The following is a 21403-nucleotide window of genomic DNA, read 5'->3' as shown; positions in this document are numbered from 1 at the left end:
GAGAGAAATTGCAGGAAAAATGAAAATAAAATCTGTGAAATCACTTTTGGAATAACAGATGTGGAATCTTAACACAGAAGTGAATCTTGACCTTCAAAGTCATCTTCTTGCTTCTCATCTGCTTATTTCAGTAATCCCGCTGTTATCCAAAATCTGCTTTTAAGCTTAGATCATCCCTTACACCCACCGCAAGCCAGTGTCCCTGCCACGTTATGTATATCCATACCTTTTTAAACCTGGAATCTGCATTTGATAATCCACTATTTCTTCTATAGACTGGAATCCAAATGGCTTGAGATTATTTCTCAATCTAAAAATCGTTTCTCAAAGTGGTAATATTTACCCTCACTGGAAATATTTAAAATAATGTGTGGCAGCTTTTGGGATGGCTATATGGGTGTGTTTGTGTTTGTGTGTGTCTGTGGGTATTTTAGCATCTGTGCATCTATACCAGTGTGCAATATTCTTTTTCTGGACAGTGACTATGGCTATGAGAGACATGGAGAGAGCAAGTGTGTCCCAGCCTTCTGGTACAATCCAGCATCCCCGTCAAAGGACTGCAGCCTTGGTCAAAGCTACCTTAACAGCACTGGGTAAGTAAAACACCTAACGGAACACCACTCACTGTTTTCCTAATCCTTAAGTTGGAATCAAAGGGAACGCATCACTATCAAAGCAAGATCAAATGTGAGTAGATCTTGTTTACAACAAGATGGCTTCTGAGGAAAGTTGAAGAGTCTTTAGTGGAGAGTAGCTTTTTGGGGAGCATCAGAAGAGATTTATGATCACCTAGATTTCAATACCTTTTGCCATTTGCCTCTGACAGATCATAGCTGTTGTTTTGGTCAGGCCTTCTTTTCTGGAAAAAGATGCCACCTTATTGCTTAGGTCCTGAGGGAAGTAAATTAACACAAATGGCGTGTAAATATTATAGTGCTCTCTAGTAATAGAGGAACTGAACCTCTCATAGACTGATGCTGGAAACTTAAAATTCAAAAGTCCCATCCTAGCAGCTCCTGGAATAAGAAGGTCAAGGTCCACTTTCTATAATTGTCAATTATGTGTGCATTTCTCTCTTTGTTCATTTATCAGTTACTCTTTCAGATGCTTGAAGAAAGTTTCCTTGGAGATTTGTTGTCTTCCCCTTCTTTTGCCACCTCAGTGGCACAGAACAGATTTGGAAAGTGGATTGATGGTCCAGGACAGCACTTTTCCAATTTTAATGTGCTATGGATCATCTGGGGATCTTGTTAAAAGGCAGCTTCTGGTTTGGGAGATCTGGAGTGGAGTTGAGACTCTTTGTTTATAACAAGCTCCCATGTGATGTCAACATTGTTGATCTCAAGACTACTCTTTGAGTAACAAGGGAGTGAGGTGTTCTGGACTCTAGTCTCAGATCTTCCAGTAGGTCTTCTGCCATCTCAGTCAAGTTACTCATCATTGGGTACTTTCCCCTTACCTGGTTGTGAAATAGTGGTAGGTATTATCTACCCAACTGAAGTCCACAGAGAAAAAAACAAAACACAGAAACAAGAAGGAAGAGATGTGTTGAGTGGTCTGAGCCATTCTGAAAAACATGAATTTTGTTGTCAAATATTTGGTTTTTAGGGGGTTATTCTTAGGGCTTAAGAACCTTTGATGTTATTTTATTGTAGGTGTCTGGTTTAGGGGTGTAAGCCATTCAAAGTACAGATTCAGCAGCATAAACATACAGAGATGTGGTGTCAGAGAACAAAGTGTTATGAAGTTTAAGGAAGAGAACTATAATGGGCACAAATGATCAGATGGGCCACCAAATTCCCAGCCAGAGGATACCTTGGACATAATTGAAAGAGAAGTGCATTAGGATGTCTCATATGATCATGTGACATATGTAGGTAGATCCAATTTTAAGTAACTTAGGTGTACCAAAACCCTGAATAGCTAACCAAATAAATCAGGGAGGTGAAACGAAAAGACTATTCATTTTTCTCAAAAGATTCACTACAACTTTCTGTGCATACCTATACATTGCTTAAATGTTAGCTTATATTACAAATTACAAAACCAGCTGGCCAGTTGAGGTTGAAGAGGAAGAGTGGATGACATCAAGGTTGCAATAGGGTGTGGTATCTACTGAAATATCTATCATAAGTGAAAACTAAATATCTTGTAAATGACTACAGGTCAGTAAGAAAGTATAAATTACTTACAAAAGTTTGATTATCTAGATGAGTGCTGACCAAAAGGACTACAATGAGAGCCAAGTAATTTAAAATTTTCTAGTAGCTACAGTAACAAAGTAAAAACAAAAAAGTGAAATTTGAATTTTAATAGTATATTTTATTTAAACCAATATATCCAAAGTATTATCATTTCAACATGCCACACAAACCACATTTTAAGTGCTCAATAGCCACATGTGGAAAGAGGCTATATTGGACAGCACAGCTCCAGACCCATTATGAGCTCAGTTGGCAATTAAAAATAATATATATCTACAAGAGGATGTATTGTAATTCCATCTGAGGCAATAAGTACATATAACATTTGCTTACCATCCTTCTGAGATCTCTGGCTGGAGGTACAGGGCTGGTGGCTTAGCAATGGGGAAATGTCATGTGTAGTAGAGGACCAGTATCACTTAGAAAGAATTTGGTTTCATCTGTTTTCAAGGCCACCAGAAGAAGGCAACATAGATGGATTAGTTAATAATTCCTGACACATAGGGTGAAAGAAGACATGATGATGATGATGATGACGATGGTAGTGGTAGTGGTGATACGTGTATTTTATGTGGTTTTACCAGAATGTTGATTTTATGCAACCATGCAGGTAGTGATATGCTTGGAAATAATGTCTGCCATGCAGTTCAGGGCTGTGGAAAAGATTTTGGATTGACTTCACTTGCTGGGGTCAGTGGTCAACGAGATGACATGGCATCACTGTCCACAAAGATGCCCTTGTCCTAGGAGGTCGCAGAGCTTTGTGGAGAGGTTTTCCCATGCTAACTTCTTCTCTGAGATAATTTTACGTCAGGAGGACTGAATTGGAGCTTCAGACGTTTGCTTCTAGGCTGGCATTTGTGTTGAGAGGGAAATGAAATATTAGCCAGGAGAGAAAATGTGCTAGGAAATAGCCCAGTGGCTCCCGAGTAAGGACTATTAGGATTGGGGGTTGGCATTATGTCCTGGGGGTGGAAGGAAGACAGGAAGAGGCTTCCTGATTAATCAGAGTTAGAAGTCTGATCTTCTAGCTGCTGTCTGGTAGAGAAAGCTGGAGATAAGCTCAGGGAACCAGAAACAAGTCCCTGCCTCACAGAGAGAGGCACCTGCTTTTCTTGCTTCCTCAGTCCAGTGCGTCTGCCTCCTCTTGTCTTGTGTGTGGGTCAGATATTGATTTTTCTTGGCTGGTTTAGACGCTGATCTGATCGGTGGCTCTCCAGGTAGGATCAATAACAATGTTTAAAGAGCTGCTCTTCCTGAGATGGAGGATAGCGATTCCTCAGCCTTTGTTTAGCTTCCTAAATGGCTGTCCCCTCTAAGACTCAGTTTGTAGGGACAGCTGTGTGAAATTTGTCTCTCTTTGCTCTCTTGCATTCTCTTTCTAACACACACACACACACACTCACATGACACACCACTGACAATTGTCAATATTCCTTAGGTACCGGCGAATTGTGTCCAACAACTGCACAGATGGGCTGAGGGAGAAATACACCGCCAAGGCCCAGATGTGCCCTGGAAAAGCCCCTCGGGGCCTCCATGTGGTGACCACCGATGGACGCCTGGTGGCAGAGCAGGGGCACAATGCGACCTTCATCGTCCTCATGGAGGAGGTAGGTGCCGGCCTGCATCTCTGTGGTCAGAACTCACAAGCAGATTATGCCCTGTTCTCAGAGAGTGAAGAAAAAAAAATACTGTATATTCAGATCCCTGCATCAAAGTCAATGTTGAGAAGCTGAGACTTCTGGGAGAAGACAGAGGGGGTGAAAGAGGGCTTGGGATGTTTAGAGAGTCTTCCCTTTGTCCCACAGTACAGACCCAGGCTGCAGTGGGTCCACTTGTCTCCATGCGGAGCAGATCTGGTTATATTCTCTGAGGGTCCCTTTTAGGGTCTGCCTTGTGGAAGGAACATTTATCACCATAAGACCTTGTACTCTAAACTTTGGCAGAAGAAGGGAATTTAAATTTTATCTGTTGCTTTTAGGAGCCTCTTTTCCTATAAACCCTTAACCTTACTGATTAGAAAAGCCCACAAGGCTTTGAAAGGGTCTCGAAAGTATCAGTGTGAGGGTGGGTGAAGATTATTGAAGTCTTTTAAACCTATCTTTGTAAAGAATGTCATGTTAGGGGTCAGCTCCGTGGCCGAGTGGTTAACTTCCCGTGCTCTGCTTCGGCATCCCAGGGTCTTATCAGTTCGAATCCTGGGTGTGGACATGGCACTGCTCATCAAGCCATGCTGAGGTGGCGCCTCACATGCCACAACTAGGACACTCAATTAAGATACACAGCTATGTACCAGGGGGCTTTGGGGAGAAAGAAAATCTTAAAAAAAAAACAAAAAGAATGTCATGTTAGTCGCTTTTCCATCAGCTACCTGCTCCATTCATTCACTTTTTAGTGTCTTCTGCAATCTGGGCAGTAAAATCAGACTGCATTCATTCATTCCAGGATGGAAATAGCTCTGTTGTATGCTTCTTGCTCCCTTTATGAGCTGTTTCATCTCTTTCCAAACCAGGGAAGTTTTCAGGCTCTCCTTACTGAGGTGGTGGGGTAAGAAAGCTCACCTGACTTACAGAGCTCTCTAAATTTATATGAAAATTTTTCTATGCTGTTGTGATCTCAGAAAGAGAGCAAAGCAAGCCAGGAATTTTTTCTCAAGTGTGAATAATTTAGAAACCTTTAAAATCAGCCCCTTATTGGACAAGACAGTGAAGGTTCCTTATCCTGGGTTGACAGATTCTTCAACCTTCATCCATACTGGGTGCTTGAATTAAAGGACTTTAAGATGCAGAGGAGGTCATTATCACATTTCCACCAGGGAGTTTCCAGGACCAGCACTATAAAAACTTTCTCTTGAATAGATGTGAAGAGCCACAGTCTTATCCATTTGAATTCCCTCCAGTTCATTTCCACTTTAATTTGTATTCATAAACTAAAAGCAGTTGACACTGTGTGGGGAGCAAGGGAGCATCTATCAATATTTCACTCACATCTGGGTCGCCATAAGGGAAGAGACAGAAAGCGAAACTGTGATGAATGCGCATTCACTGGGCAGAAGGATTGGCTTGTAATTCCAAAATGATGTATTTCTTTTTTTATTCCATCAACTAGTTTTGTATATAAACAGAGAGATCCAATTGTTTGTTTTCATCTGGAATCCTTGTTTTGTGGTCAGGTTCAATTGCATTTATCCAAAGTATTGGCTCAATATAGTGGGGGGAAGGAGAAGGAAGGATGGGGTTCAGCATCAGCCTTAAGAAGCTGAGAATTGGCTTGGGGTCATAAGATGCCCTCCCCTGAACCATTGGCATCGCATCACCAGGCAGCACCCAGAGGGCTATTGGCCTTCTGAGAGGCAGAGATATCTGTGAGCTGGGATGGTCAGAAAGGCTTCAGGAAAGAGGGAGCTTAGGCAGGTTTAGGAAATCCAAGGTCAACAGAGCACAGATGTAATTTTGGCTGGTATTATTCATCTGTAGAATAGCAATAATCATCCTACCTCTTAGAGTTATTTGAAGGTGGCATTATATAATATATGTGAAGTAATTAGCATAATACTTGGAACATAGTAATAAATACTGAAAAATAGGAACCATTATATTATAGCATGGTGGTTGAGAGCATTAGTATTGAAAGGAGACTTCCTGGGTTCAAAATTTGGCTCTTCCACTACTAGCTGTGAGACTTTGGTCTATTTACTTAATTAATTTTTGTTCCTCTTCGTGAAACAGGGAGAGTAATGCATTCTACATTATAGAGTTGTGAGGGGATTAATTGGAACTGGAAAGAAACTTTATGTGTTAGCTGTTACTACTATTGTTATTATTATGACACAGGACATGAATAATTAAACCATGTGTGTGAGGGAGTCAGGGAACCCCTTGGCTTCCCCACTTTAAAGCATCATAAGAGGCTCTACCTTGTCCACTATTGCGAGCGTTACACCAACTCAGCCTGCCCTGAACTTGGACATACAGGGACAATAGGTCCATAGTACTGCGCATAGTGCCCAGTGGATATCAGATAGGAGTCTGACGATTGTGTTGAGGATGTTTCAGCCCTCTGGGAGAGACTGTAGGTCCTCAGAGGGTGATGCTGAAACCGTAGGAGGAAGCATCATATAGGAGTCAGGCTGGACCATGTGAATGAGCCAAGGCCAACTGCTATTCCCCCTCGCAGGGTGATCTCCAAAGGACAAATATCCAACTTGACTTTGGGGATGGGATTGCGGTGTCCTATGCTAACTTCAGCCCCATCGAGGATGGCATCAAGCACGTGTACAAGAGTGCGGGGATCTTCCAGGTGACAGCCTATGCGGAGAATAACCTGGGCTCAGACACAGCTGTCCTCTTCCTGCACGTGGTTTGTAAGTAGCGTGAGCCATCCCTTTCTTCCTTTCCTCGCAGTCGACAACTCCCTCTGCCCAAACTTCCTTGGATTCAGAGCTGAGACTGGATTTGGTGTGACTACCACCCCAAATGATGACCCAGATGGAAAGATTGAGAGTGTGCTTATCTGTGTTTTAGAGTTTCATGATACTGAAGTAGACTGATTATTTTGAAAGTTTGGATAAAGTTATCACCTGGCCCCTCCTTTTCGGCTGCACTGTATTGTGATGTAAATATGTGCATGCAGACACACCTTCAGGTAAAAGTCCCTTCCCTTTGTTTTGGAGGTGCCTCAAAATATAGGAAGTCAAAACCCATTTGGTTAACAGCCTCGGGCTCATTTTCAAGCTACCATAAGTGAAGGCAGCACAAATCAAAGTAAATTGTTCTCTCTGTTGGAAGAACCAAAGAAGGATTAAAGAAGTACATATTTAGATTTTTTTAAATCTAGAACTGAACACAGAAAATTACTTAATTCATGCATCCAAGGTTACTGAAGGTTTATTCCTGTTGTAAATAATTCTAAGAACTCTCCAAAATGTTTTTGTTGTCCTGGAATATATTTCATTACTGTTGGCTATTGCTATTGCTTGGCGCAAACCAAATCAACAGATGAAATTCTGAAATATCTTGTTTGTATTGGATGCATTTTGTGTATTTACTCTCCTGGAACTTAACCCATAAACTGAGACTTAAATATTATGATGTTAGAATATTGGGTCAGGGAAATGTTATGAGGCTGGTATGGGTTTCGTACATCTTTATCAGTAAGACTTGTGGGTCTAAGGAATTCTATGATTCTTGTGTATGTTTCTCACAATGGCTGTTGGGGAATATGCCACATGTGATGAAAATTGTAAGTTTTGAAAGAGTCTAGGTGAATACAAGGAGCACCTTTCAAATTAACAACTCAGTGCTGATATAAACTCCACTATATAAACAACCCGCGCTTACCAGATCCCTGGCAAAATGTAAGCTAGTTAATCTCCTAGCATTGTAGTCACAATAGTAGCACAAGGACCAGCAGTGGTAGGGGAAGTACATGGGAGGAGACCTGGATTCAGTTACATCCCTATAGATGCAAGGCTTGGTGACCATGAGAGAAAGTATTTCTCCTCTGAGTCTTCTGAACTCTGATGTTTTTTTGAGGTAACTTTGGTTTATAACTTTATATAAATTTCAGGTATATATTATTATATTTCAATATCTGTTTCGACTACATCGTCTTCACCACCAAAGTCTGATTACCGTCTGTCACCATACACATGTGCCTTTTTACCCCTTTTGCCCTCCCCTCTTCCCCCTGCCCCTCTGGTAACCACTAATCTATTTTCTTGAACTCCAGTTTTACAATGGCTTAATTCTAACTGCTACCTTACCTCTCAGGGTTCTTATAACAGTGAATAGGAAACACAAATGAAACACCTAGTCGTTCACTAATATATTCAACAAATGTTTGCTGAGTTCTTAGTATACACAAGGCACTCTGGGAGGCACTGGGGAGGTAACAATGCAGCTTTGGCCCTGCCCTTGCAGAGTTCACTTTTGGGGGTGGAGGGTCTGCAGCCAGAAATAGCTCAAGTAGTGGTAACCACACCACATCATCTAGAATCATTCTGTGCCAGAAGTACCAGGTCAGAAACCCAGGTGAGTGGCACAAGTGGTGCTCATGAGCCCAGCGCTTAGAGCAAGGGAGAAACTGGGTTTGAATTCTGATCATGCCCCTTTCTTAAGTGTCCAGTGTCGACCAACTTTCTTAGTCTTTACAAGCTTCTGATTCCTCACCTTCAATATCTAACTTATAGGGAGGTTGTGAGAATCAAATTGCATTATGTGTGTGTGTATCAAGAGTCCCCAAGATTCCTAGGTTTAGCAATCTACTATAAGGACCCATAGGATGCAGCATAGAGTCATACTCACAACTAAATTTATTACAGTGAAAGGAGACAAAGCAAGATCAGCAGAGGGAAAAGGCCCATAGAGCAGTCTGGAGGAAACCAGGCACAAGCTTCCAAGAGCCCTCTCTCCATGGAGTCACCCAGACATGCTAATTCCTCCAGCAATGAGTTGTAGCAACATGTGTGAAGGGCTGTCTACCAGAGAAGCTCATTAGAGACTCAGTGCCCATGGTTTTCATTGAGGGCTGGTCATGTAGGCATCCTTTGCCCAGCGTAGACCAAAATTCCAGACTCCTGAGGAAAGCAGGTATTTACAATAAACCATATTGTTGGCGAAAACAGTCTAGGCAGAGTGAACCACAATTATCAGTTAACTGTTGACTGGAAAACACTCTCAGAGCTAAGTTTCCAGACATCAGCCAAGGGCCAATGTTGCACACAGGGCTTCAAAGGATGACTGTTTTAGGTCTTAACATTTTTTTGCACCATGCGCAAAATGCCGCTTAGCAACCAGTATGGCATATGGTGAATGTTACCTGTTATAGTAATTACTAAGTACTTCCAATTAAGTTTCTGCTTGACACTTCTGCTGAATTTAAAAATGAAGACAAAGAAAGAGAAATTTACTTTCTTTTATTCCAAGGACCTGCCCCACCTATGTTCCTAATTCTCCGAAGAGTGGGCCTTGCCTGCAGGGCGCAAAGACCTACATATCTTAGTGGCAAAAAAAAAAAAAAAAACCCACAACAGCAAAGAACAGATTTTTACTGTGGGTTATGTGCATGAAGGAGGAAACGTTCCTTGAAACTTTTATCGTGCTCATAATTTCCTCCAAATCAATCATGGCTCCATTTTCCAGACAGTTATTATAGTGGAAACTGCTGTTGGCCTCACCTTGCACCATTAGCCAACAAAAGTAGCTGTTAGCCACCCATAATAACCAAGCTCGCACAGATTATTAGATTTTTATCAAAAAGAGCACTATTTGACTTTGAGGATTTTAGGAGTTTGCTTTGCTCCTTCCTGAATGCCTTCAGCTCTCTTCTCTTCTCCCTGATCCATGATCTATCTCTAGGTTGAAGCCTGGAGTCTCTGACTCAGGTTCTTTGCCCTAAAATGATACTACATGTTCTTGTTCCTTGAGGTTCTATTTGCCCAAACTTGCTTGTCCTGAAGCTGGAATAAATATTGACCATGTTTGATGGTGTTCCAATTCATGGAAGCTGCATCCCTTGTGTGTTTGTCATGAGCGTAGAGAGAAGGAGGTCTCTTTTTATCTTCTTGGACATCACAGCACGTGACAATGTAAGCCCTGACTGAACCAAGGCCCCTGAGTGATAGAAAGATGAGAAGAATTCCAAGGACCACAAGCCATAGCGATATCATCACTTAACTGTGGAAAAGCCCAGGGTTCCCATGAGCTGGCTGAGGAATGGGCTTCAGGCCATTTTCCCATGAGAACAGGAGCAATGACTTTGAGGGTTAAACTGGCCCCTTTTCCAGCCGAGCAAGAACCCAAGCTTGGAAAGACTCTGAGGTTTTAATGTAAGAAACAAGTTTCTCATCTCCCTCCAGACATAGGCTGGCCAGGGGCCCCTTCCCACTGCCTCATTCTCTTCCCCATTGATCAGTAAAACACAAACAATAAAGAGAGATATATCAGGTCAGCTCCTAAAAATGAGTCAAGCAAGCAGTGAAAGTAGCCAGTGTTTTCTCACACCTTGTGATTTTTTACTCTCACCAACAACCAAACCATAAAAAAAATCGAACAGACTTCCCTTTTGAAAATAATTAAATGTTTAGCCAAATGTAACTCTGAGTAAATCTAAAGTGACAAGGTTCAAATTATTTGCTGGAATAACTCTTGAGATGCCATCTGTCTGGGGTCCGGTCAGAGGGCTATAGGCAAAGAGTGTTGTCAGGCTGTAGATACACAGATTCTTGAATTCTTGTTGATTGTTTAGGAAAGTACAGCTGGACAGGGCAAGCAGGTCTGACTGGTCTCCTCATTTAAACATCAGTCCTTGTCCAAACACCTTGTCCCCCAAATAAATTTACCTACAACATAGGATCTGCCCAGTGAGACTCAGAAGAACACCCTTGTCCTTAGAGGGACTTTTCCCCAGTGATACACAGAAACCATGATGGTGTAGTGGTCATGGTGATGGTGATAGAAATGGTGCCAACCCATAATTAATTATATCCTACTTTTAACATCCACACATCACTTTCATATGTTCTCATTACTATAAGGAAGGCAGGGGACAGGGTAATAGTCTGTGTAATGTCAAGGCTCACTAAAATAGAGGAAGAGATCATACAGATCCAAACCAGATTTAATCTAATACAGAATTAAATTGGAGCAGAGAGGAAAGTATCCATCTGTTTTCTTCCCTTTAAAGTGAACTGTCTCCAAAATGACCAAGGATGCAAATAGTGAAAGCTAGTTGGCCTGAAATATGTCCCACTTGTGAGAAAGACTCACGGCTCTCAGGCTAAAGAGATGTCCTTGTTGCAGTTGTGACCTTTAGTCACTTTTACTCATCAAAACTGTCATGGTGGAAACCAGGAAAATGTGCTCTGACATAGTGTGGACAGATATTGGAGTATTTTAATTAGATTTGGTTAAGTAGGAAGGACATAAGGAGGAGGAAGGAAGAAAGGGAGGAAGGGATAAAGGAAAAAGAAAGAGGAAGGGGTGGAAGTGGGGAGAAAATCCCACAGAGTTTAAAAATGACACATCTACCCCACAAATGCAATGCTGACACGTTAACATTTTCCATCAGTGTTTTCTTCTTCTCGTTTTACTTTGGAAATGAATTAAATTAAAATACTCACTTATTATGCATAGAGTGTGTTCCTATATGTTCTCTTACTTGCTGCTTTAGAATTTGATGCTGCTTGTATCTGTTTTCTGAGAAAAAAAAGAAAAGTTTGGTCACTTTTTGTAAGCAGCTTTTCTATGACTTGAAAACCTGGCGTCTGTGTCTCCTGCGATTTAGGGAGATGTGCTGTTTCCTTTTTGTAAAACAGTTTTGTCAGCTTCTGAATGACACCCACTGAGTATTGCAGACAGGCACAATGGCCAATTGTTGAAGAGGCTGGAACCAATTAACAGTTGAGGATAATGGAAGAGTCCTCTGTACAATGCATTGGCCTCAAATCACAATACACGCTAATCGTCAGAAATGAAAGAGACTGCTGTTTATCTTCCTATTTATTGGCTAAGTGTCTAGTAAACCAGCTTTGTCCTCAGATTAGAGATTCATAAGCATTCATGGTTGGGCTCATCAGACGTAAATTAAGTTCAGATGTCACTCAAAAACTCTCAAGACTGATTTGAGTTCCCTGTTAGACTTGGTGCTTCATTTCAAGCACACACACACACACTCACCCCTCTTAACGTTTGAGAGTTTGTGGTACGTGTTTTATTAGAGGTGATGGTAATAGGGGTTCAAATTAAGAATCTGGGAGTGTGATAAAGTTTGACTGTTTATTCCAGGAATATAAACAGTGACATTGTTTTCCTTATTCCCTTAGGTCCTGTGGAGCATGTTCATCTCCGAGTTCCATTTGTCGCCATAAGAAATAAGGAGGTCAACATCAGTGCAGTTGTGTGGCCCAGTCAGCTAGGGACACTTACATATTTCTGGTGGTTCGGCAATAGCACAAAGGTTTGGCCCTTTCTGATCAGCGTCTGATTAAATCTCTACTGAATGCTCCTGTCAGGGAGGAGGAAATTTTCCACCTACCCCTTTTTGAGTTCTTTTAGCTGATCTAATAATTAAATCGACACAAAACAGATTAGTAAGGGAAAAAAAAAATTAATTCGTACGTACAGAAGTCTCATAGAAATGGGACCTAAAAGGAATAACCAAAGCAGGCCGCTTTTTGCTTTTTGACAAGGAAATAATAAATTTTGTGAAGAACTGACAAGACAAAGAAACTTAGGTTTGGGCACTTAGTGAGTGAAGAGTGAGCAGAGTTTGTTTACGGGAGCTTCTCAGCCTTGAATTCTCTATAGCTAGTGATAAGGATGTCTCTCCACCTCCTGGTACAGGGAGAGTACCTTTCACACAGGAGATTTATTTCCTGCCTTCAGAGAGACAAAGGATGGTCAGAGTGTCCTTTTTGTGCTGGCTGTTTCTTAAGTAACTTTAAATCAAAATAATCAATATGCCACTTTGGCATATTTGGGGGAAGCCTGCCCTGACCCCCATCACTCCTATGCTCCATCTTCTATGTTGATGTTGGGGGCACTGGGGCTGTGCACAATAGGAAGTACCAAATGCAGCTATGGACCCACATAATCGAATATGACATACCTCCCCACATCAAGCTCGTTATTTTAACACGGAAAGTTCAAACAATCTTAAGGAAGAAAGAGTACTTTGGGAAACTACACAAACCTGGGCGTTCTTGCTCATCTAATCAATATTTCTAAATGTTCGTTTGTTCCATTTGTTTTAATCCTGGCCTTTCCACTCACTAGCTATATAATATCAAGGAAGACACTTAGCATCTCTGAGATGAAGTGACACTATGTGTAAAATATGAGTTAGGTATCTAAATGTAGAGCTGTGAAAATTAAATGGGGAAATGCATGTAAGGAATCCTTATCAAGACCTACTAGATATTTTACAAAGGCCAGATTCTTCTCAGGCAACGTACTGATGTTGCCAATTCAAAGAAAGGAAGTAAAGGGGCCAACTCTGGACTTTGCAGATACTCCCTACTCCCAGCAATTGATAATGGTGACATTTGTGTCAAGAATGACCACACTTGCATAACAGAAGCTGAAAGCAGGTAGGCTGAGGGTCCTCCAATTTAAGGGCTTAATGTCCTTTTCTATTCCTGTTTTTGTCTTTGCGTTTTTTTTTGTCACTCTTGGAGTGATTGGCATTACTCATCTTAGAGAAACTTTTAATTGTTTTAATAATTTAAGAAAGCTATCATATCAGACTTGGAAATGCTGAATATCTAAAGAAAAGGGTAATAAATATTCAGTTACTGATGTAGTAATTCCTTTAAAAAATAAATGAAACAATGCTGGTTTTGTTTTCTTCTTTCAAGATGACCAAAGAGAACTTCAGCCCCTGCGTGATAAGAGTGGGAAATGATTCAGCCCTGCTCTTTTTAGGGAGACAGCACAGCAGGATGTGGTGGCGAGAACATGGACTTACCAGTCAGAGAGACAAGGCTTAGGTTTTCCAGCACTGCTGCATGCTGGCTTTGTGAGCTTGATCAAGACATTTGACCTAAAATTTAATTCACTCAACTGCAAACTGGAAAGAATAGTATCTATGTCATCTTGATCGTTGTGAAAACTACATAAGATAATGTGTATCTCCCTGGCACACACTAGGTACTCACTAAATGGTTGCTTTTTATTTTGTTATAAAAACTGGGAGTTAGGATAGATTGATAAAAAAATAGAACTAGTTCATGGATGCAAAGGACCCTTTTCTGCTTGCATTATTTGTGCTATATACTTTTAGATCAATTTCTTAGTATAGGCTGCTGATGCTTTTGCATTTCTGGGATTATTATTCACCAGGGCAAAGATAAGGAGGTTCGTTGATAAGATCCCCATTTGATATATTAGAAAAGTGAAGCTCCCTGTGTGAAATGAGCACCCCAGGGTCAAACAGCTGGTTAACTGTAGGGCCAGACTCAAAACCCTGGTGTCCTCACTCCATCTCCAATGCGCCACCTCCCAACCCCAGGATGCTTTAGCTGCATCCCTCTGTCTCCTAGAGGTTACAGACCTTAAAGTCCTGCTTCAAAAACAGCAGACATACACGGTGAGGGGAAAGAGAAAATCATTTGGGAGGAGAAAGTTAGAAAGAGAAGAATTTTAAGTTCATTTCTTCTCTGATGATGTGAGGTTTTCAGGTGGCAAGCCAGGGCATTCTTTTCTCTTAGCATTCATTTACCTGCTGACCCTCACTTAGAAAGTGCTGCATGCAAGGGGGCAGTTCTCGGCCATTACAAACACAATGATTTACTCAGCAGCCACATGGAACCAAAGACACAGTGTTTCTCTACAGCACCATTTTTTTCTTTCAGTGCTGCTTCTAAGACCTGAAATACCAGACAGTGTCTAGTAAATATTTGATAAATAAACAGAGAAGTCGACAAAGTGTTTGGAGAGTCAAGTTTCCATTTCTCTAACGATTATCCGTTTGCTCGGACAAATACCAAATCTGAGTCTCCGTTCTTTTCTCTAAAGCAGGGATACTAATATCCAATCCATGAACATCATTGAGCTATAATTTGAAATATTTATCTATCTATATATCCATCTATCCAATCTATATTATACCACATATAGAGGAAGATTTTAAAATTACAGAATGGCATTATAGTTTTATATTTTTAATTGATGATGTCTTGAAGTATTCCTTTGGATGGGAATTTCAATCTATAAATTTGAGCATGAAATGCTGAACAAATACCCCCATCTTAAAGACCTTACTGGTTGTTTTTTGTTCCCAAAGAACCCAAGGATGACAATACATGAGAAGCACTAGAGTTGAGTGGTTTTGAAATAAGACAAACCTGGGTTGGGGTCCAGACTCAGGTTCTTCCTCTCAGTATGCTTTTAGTCAAATCATGTAATTTCTCTGGGCCTCATTTCTGTTAATTCTAATGTCAGAGTAATAATAGTAGTAACTACACTCTAATATTGCTTTGAGGATTAAGTGAAGAAAGGTATGTAAAGCTTTTAGAAGACATCTAGGTACTTGAAAATATTAGTCAGTATTATGCTCATCATTTACGTCAACAGCATCTACGTCTCAGTGACAGCTCTGACTTGGTTCCACAGATTTCCCTCTCACCTCCAAGAGTGGTTATTCAGTCCACTTGAAAGAGGTACACTTTCAGTGCCTTTTGCTAGCATTATGCCGTAAAATCATCAACGTGGCCACAGTACCCAGTAATTGGTCCAATGAGCACCATAGTTGACTGGAAAATGAATGAGTGTCTTTGGTGTCATAGTGAGTGCTGTGATTTTAAACCTATTTGATTCCCTTTGACTAGCAAACTGATCTGTAAAAGGAGCTGATACTGATTTTGAGCATTTATTCCTAGTACTGCTTTGTACAAGGCTCTTCATAAACGTTGTTCTATTTAATTATTAGAACATCACTAACGAAGGAGAAATTATCACATTTTACAGAGAAAACATTTAGGCTAATAACCATGGAAGGTAGTGTTTTGTGGGGGTCGGGGGTGTGTATGTGTTGTGATTAGGTGAACTGAACAGGTTCCCCCGGGTGGTTGAATTAAACCAACCTCTCAATAAGAATCAATTGACACTCCCCATTTATAGCCAGCCCATTGCTTGGAATACACATACAACTTTGTCCCTACCTTCAAGGAAATTACATTCCTGATAAGAAGGCAAGAGGAACACACATGCAGTGAGTGGTGAACAAGCGTAGTGTATAAGTAAATAGAAGAGAGCAAGCATTCCTGAAATCCAACTATAGGCTCATAAACCTACAAACTTATCAGCAAGAGATGTGAAATTGCCTCAGCTCCATGGATCTTTTTCAAGAGCCTGTATTTTGTGCTAGATGTTGTGAGGAATACAAAGCAGTGTAAATTCCATTTGTTGCCTTCAAGAAACATATAATCTATTTGAGAATATGAGATTAATATCCAAGAATAGATACTATAAGGAGCAACAATAGGAAGGTAATATTACTGGCTCCGTCAAGCAGCCTAGAGGGTGATGGATGCAGACTTTGTAGGTCTTGGAATGAGTCGTGTATGAAGTTGGTCCTAAGCTGGCATTGAAGCAACGGCAGAATTGAGGCAGAGAGGAGGGAGAGGGATTTCTGTGCAACAGTAGGCTTTGGGCATGGTTGTGTTCTGTGTAGAGTGATTCAGACAAAGCACAGGATTCATTTGAGCAAAAATTAGAGAAAAAACTGAAAGGTAAGGAGGATAGATGACAGGTGGCTTTCAATGACATAAATGGAAGCTTTTTATTTTGTCGGAAACTAAGATTTAGGATAGGATGATGGAAGATAAAACCAGATTCATGGACAATGATAGTTTAGACAGTGAGATACTTTTGAAGAGTTTGTGTGTTTGTGTGTGTGTGTATATTTGAGAAAGTTTTTTTCCTAACTGTAAATTTTCACATTAATCCCATAGTCACAGATCATAGTCTATACATATTATTTTGGTTTTTTCTTTCTGTTTTTTTGTGTGTATTTTAGTTTTTTTCCCATAGTTCTAATCATAGTATATCCACAATTATATATTCTGCCTTTTCCACTTCCCATGATAAGAATTTTTCACACATTATTATATAATCTGCTGAAGGTTTTAAGTAAGGCAAACATAGTGATTGCAGTCTGTCCAATTTGGGAATGGCAGCATTCATCAAGATATACATTTAAATTGTGGAGACTTTATAATATTCAATATTAACTTGGCTTACTGTTTCTGGCAAACTGGTGTAGGCCGCATCCAAAGATTTCCTAAAGCTCCCTGCTCCGTTGGTCCAGTGGAAATCTCATAACTAAACAGTCTCTCACGAGATTTGTCAATTTCTTGCTGGGCTCAGTGGATGATAATGTGACCTGTTACACAGGAAGGATTCTCTGTGGGAAAGAATGCAGTCCACAGCCTAGGCAGGGCGTGAGGTATTATTGTAAGGAGCCTCACCATTGACTGACCATGCAGCTTGGACAAAGCACAGAGACAGAGAAGTGAATCAGCCACCTGTTGGATTTGTGTGGCTCTGAAAGGCCAATTTGCTGGGATTAACAGAGGCCTGGCTTAATAAATGTGACTACTTACCTAATAGATTTAGTCAATGAACCTTAAAATACTTGATTTAATTTGAGCGTTGTGTACTAGATATCAGTGGCCAACAGAGAACTCAAGCATCCTGTTGAGTGTTCCAGCTTTGCAAGGAAGATGAAGTCAGCCATGATGCTTCAACAGCTGATGAAAAACAAAAGCCATATGGAAAACAAAATTAGCTCCTGCCATTTCCTCAGCACAGAAGCCTGTGACCTGCCATTTGGGGACTAAGTGTTCCCATTCAGCACAGTTTGTTTGCCGTGGCTCAGAGCCTTGACTGCCTGGCAGGGTGGTGTGCTCCCTCCTACCTCAGATGGCACTCCCTTGTCCTGCAGCCCTGCATCATTGCTGGGCCCCTGGATCTCCCAGGGAATCAGCCAGATGGAGAGAAGATCAAATCTTCTGGGACAGGAGGAATTCCACCCCTCTCAGAAAGAGATGTCATTGCCTGACATACCACCAACTACCCATGTCTAAGACAAGAAGAATGTGAAGAAAAAGGAGAAGGGACCGTATAGACCACTGAGAGCTGAAGAAGATGACGTGGAAGTAGTGAAGGTTCCCTGAAGAGACAGCTGTTAAGGGAGAAAGATATCCTGGTGGTGAGAGGTGGGAAGAGATGAGAGAGAGCTGAGAGCAGTAACCAAAACGGAAGGGCAATGTAATATAGTCATGGTCAGAGAGAGTAATTCATGGAATCAAGACAAATGAAAACACATAGACTATTCCTTTTTTATTCTGTTTCTCTCCCAATGTTTTATTATTAAAAACTTCAAACATACACTAAAGTTGAAATAATTTTACAGTGAACATCAATATACCCACCACCTGTAGTCTACCATTAACATTTACTATGCTTTTGTTGTCATATGTCTATTTAAACTATTTAAACTTAAATTCTTCTATCCATCCATCAATATACATTAATTTTTTGATTCATTTCAAAGTAAATTTCAGACAGCTATGTGCTTTGTCCTAAATGCTTCAGCTCACAAATCATTAACTAGAGTTCAATATTTGTTTACAGTTTTTCCCCTATCGGGGTATAAAATGTATCAACGATATGCACAGATCTGAAGTGTGCACCTCCTGAGTTCTGACAAAGGCATATACTGGTAACCCAAACTTGTATTAAGATGTGTGGTATTACCATCACTCGTGAAAGTTCTCTCATGCCCCTTCTCAGTCAATTCCCACCCCCAATCCCCAGAACCAACCACTATTTTTTTCCATCATAGATTATATTTGCCTGTTCTAGAACTTCATATACAGCCATTCCTTGCTATCCACAGGGGACTGGTTCTAGGACCCCCTTCAGATACCAAAATCCATGGACGCTCAAGTCCCTTATATAAAATGGTATAGTAGTTGCGTATAACCTACACATGCCCTCTCGTACACTTTAAATCATCTCTAGATTACTTATAATACGTAATTCAATGTAAAGGCTATGTAAATAGTTATTATACTGTGTTGTTTAGGAAATAGTGATAAGAAAAAAAGTCTGTAGATGTTCTGTGCAGACGCAACCATCATAGCTCTTTCGATCTGCAGTTGGCTGAATGCATGGATGTGAAACTTCTGGATACAGAGGGCTGACTGTAAATGTAATTATACTATATGAATTCTTTTATATAAGGCTTCTATCACTTCTTACAGTTTTGGGATTCATCCATACTGTTGTGTCTGTCAGTATTTGTTCTTTTATGTTCATTGTATGAATATACTGTGGCTTGTTTATTCATTTTCCTATTAATGAATTCTCCTGGGCTCTTTTCAGGTTTTGGCTGTTATGAATATACTGCTCTGAATATTTATTTATTTTTTTGTTGGCACATATTCCCTATTATCTTGACTAAATTCTCAGGATTGCAGTTGCTGGGTCATAAAATGTAAAATGGTACAACTTTGGAAAAAAATTAATTGCAATTTTTTTGAAAACTAAACTTTTTCCTGCATGGTCGCACCATTTTACATCCCACCAAAAATTTGTGAGAGTTACAGCTCTTCTGTATCCTCAACAATGTTTGATGTGTTTTTTTTAAATTTCTGTTGGGTCTATAGAGGTATCTCATTTTCCTTCCATGGAGTGTGACTAAGGTAATGAAGCAGGTAAAGATGTTCTGACAGATAAGACCTAATGGGTTGACCAGGAGGAACTAGAAAATTTTGCCCAAAGTCATTCATTAATCCTTGGTATTCTGATTACTGAATGAGTCCTCACAGCTCTTCTAACCCAGATCCTTCATTTAACAGATAAAGAGCTAAGGCTCAGAATGAAGACAGATTTTGCCCAAGGTCATTCATTAAAATAGTATCAGAGTCAGAGTTTCAAGTCTCTGTTCCTGTTGGACTAGAGTTGGCACATGGTTTTTCCCTTGTTCCATGGCTATGGATGACATTGCTGTGGTGAGCCCAGCTTGACTTCAGCTTCCTTTTCAACACAGGACACTAAACAGCCTGCTGTTGGCCCATTGGCATTGATGTGCATCACAGAACCTACTTGTACCTCATATGTTGTTTAATTTGTAAGGCCACACCCTTATGTATATCATCACAGAGCCATAAGTACGAGAAGAATGCTTGAACTCTGGGGTTTCCCATCAGTTAAGGGAAAGAGTACATCTCTTTCCGTACTCAATTCTATTCTAGCAAACAGAGAGGAAAGGGTGTCAGAACCTCAGGGTAATAGCTCTAATCCTGCCCAACTCCAGCCATCAGCCTGGTCATAAAATAGGGCAATAGAATTTTAAAGCAGAAGAAATCAAATTATTGTTTCAGAGGCCTAGCTGACAATTCTGAGCTAGAAAGGAATTTCAGTCTTCTGGCGGGGTTGCTGTCTAAAAGCCACATCTTTGAGTCTCTGTAGGCTTCTGGCACATGCATCCAGGCCATGTTCAGTTAAGAACACATGGGTATGGTGTGTGAGTGCTGGATGACACTCACCCCTTTAAGAGGCAGCTCTATGCACCCCAACCTAGCTACAATATTACTCCCCATCCCATTGTCGTCCCGACACACAGAGAGGAGAGGGAGTCTGTGCTTCTGATATCTCTTTGCGATCTGCCTTCAGAGAAGACTCCTACTATTTTGTCTTACCTTGCAAACACCAGAGGACTTGAGAGGGAATGAGCCTCAAGAAGTCCACTGAATAGTGACTCCTTAATCTCAGGATCTGCATTCTCTTCTCTCCAGTAAGCACCTGCTTTTATCAAGATCCTAATTCTCAGGAAAAATAATATAATTATTCTGTTTCTCTTTTTATCTTTGGCAAGTCCCTATCTATCATGATCAAGAAAATAAAACAGAAAAAGAAAAAAAAGATTACAAAATGATTGCAGATGGGTATGTTTATATGTTTGCCAACCTATTAAAAATGTTAGAAATGACTTGCAATGGAAAACACAGACGTAATAAAACAAAGCTAGTAATATACCTATGCATCCAACTTATATATGTAGTCTGCTATATGTAAGACAATATGTCAGGGCTGGGTGATACAGAAGTAAATAAAATGTGGTCACTTCTCGGAAACATATGGAATGTTGGAGGAGAAGAGAAATGACCTCCCGTTCCAAGAGCCAAAAGGTATAGGTTACAAAAGTTGCTTCTACTTTGCCCCAGGAAAAGGAACAGCATGACATACCAAATTCAGGGTGTCCAGTCTTATCTTCATCACCTAGGATTATCATTTTACTGTGTATCTCAAATATATAATTACTCTTCCTGGATGCTGGATGTAATCACAGTTTGGGGAAGATGTGTAATTTTCCTTTTTCCTTTTTCCAGGAAGGAAAATTTCCTTTTTCAAGGGTAGGATCCCTTGGGGATATTCAAATGTTATACAGATTTGTGACAGTCTGAGATTTATAGGAAAGGAGGAAATCTGAAATCCCACGGAAGACTGAATGGGTGTTTCTAATTCTCTCCTTTAGCCCCTCATCACCTTGGACAGCAGCATTTCCTTCACATTCCTTGCAGAGGGAACCAATACCATCACTGTCCAGGTGGCTGCTGGGAATGCCCTTATCCAGGACACGAAGGATATTGCAGTTCATGGTAAGCCCTGAAAATTGTCCTGTGATAC

At 40.6% G+C, this 21403-nt stretch overlaps 1 protein-coding gene across 1 annotated transcript in view; it reads left to right on the top strand.

The window, feature by feature from the left end:
• Positions 1-21403, top strand: part of SORCS3 (sortilin related VPS10 domain containing receptor 3) — a 566847-nt gene that overhangs the window by 528527 nt on the left and 16917 nt on the right. The window contains exons 17-21 of the mRNA XM_001916814.6: positions 480-593; positions 3646-3817; positions 6384-6570; positions 12031-12164; positions 21252-21375. Of these exons, the coding sequence (XP_001916849.3) occupies positions 480-593; positions 3646-3817; positions 6384-6570; positions 12031-12164; positions 21252-21375 (731 nt within the window). The remainder of the gene's footprint in view (positions 1-479; positions 594-3645; positions 3818-6383; positions 6571-12030; positions 12165-21251; positions 21376-21403) is intronic.

This window comes from Equus caballus, chromosome 1, assembly GCF_041296265.1.
Source record: "Equus caballus isolate H_3958 breed thoroughbred chromosome 1, TB-T2T, whole genome shotgun sequence".
Taxonomy (NCBI): Eukaryota; Metazoa; Chordata; class Mammalia; order Perissodactyla; family Equidae; genus Equus; species Equus caballus.
The sequence above is the reverse complement of the archived record's forward strand: the minus strand, read 5'-3'. Positions and strand labels throughout refer to the sequence as shown.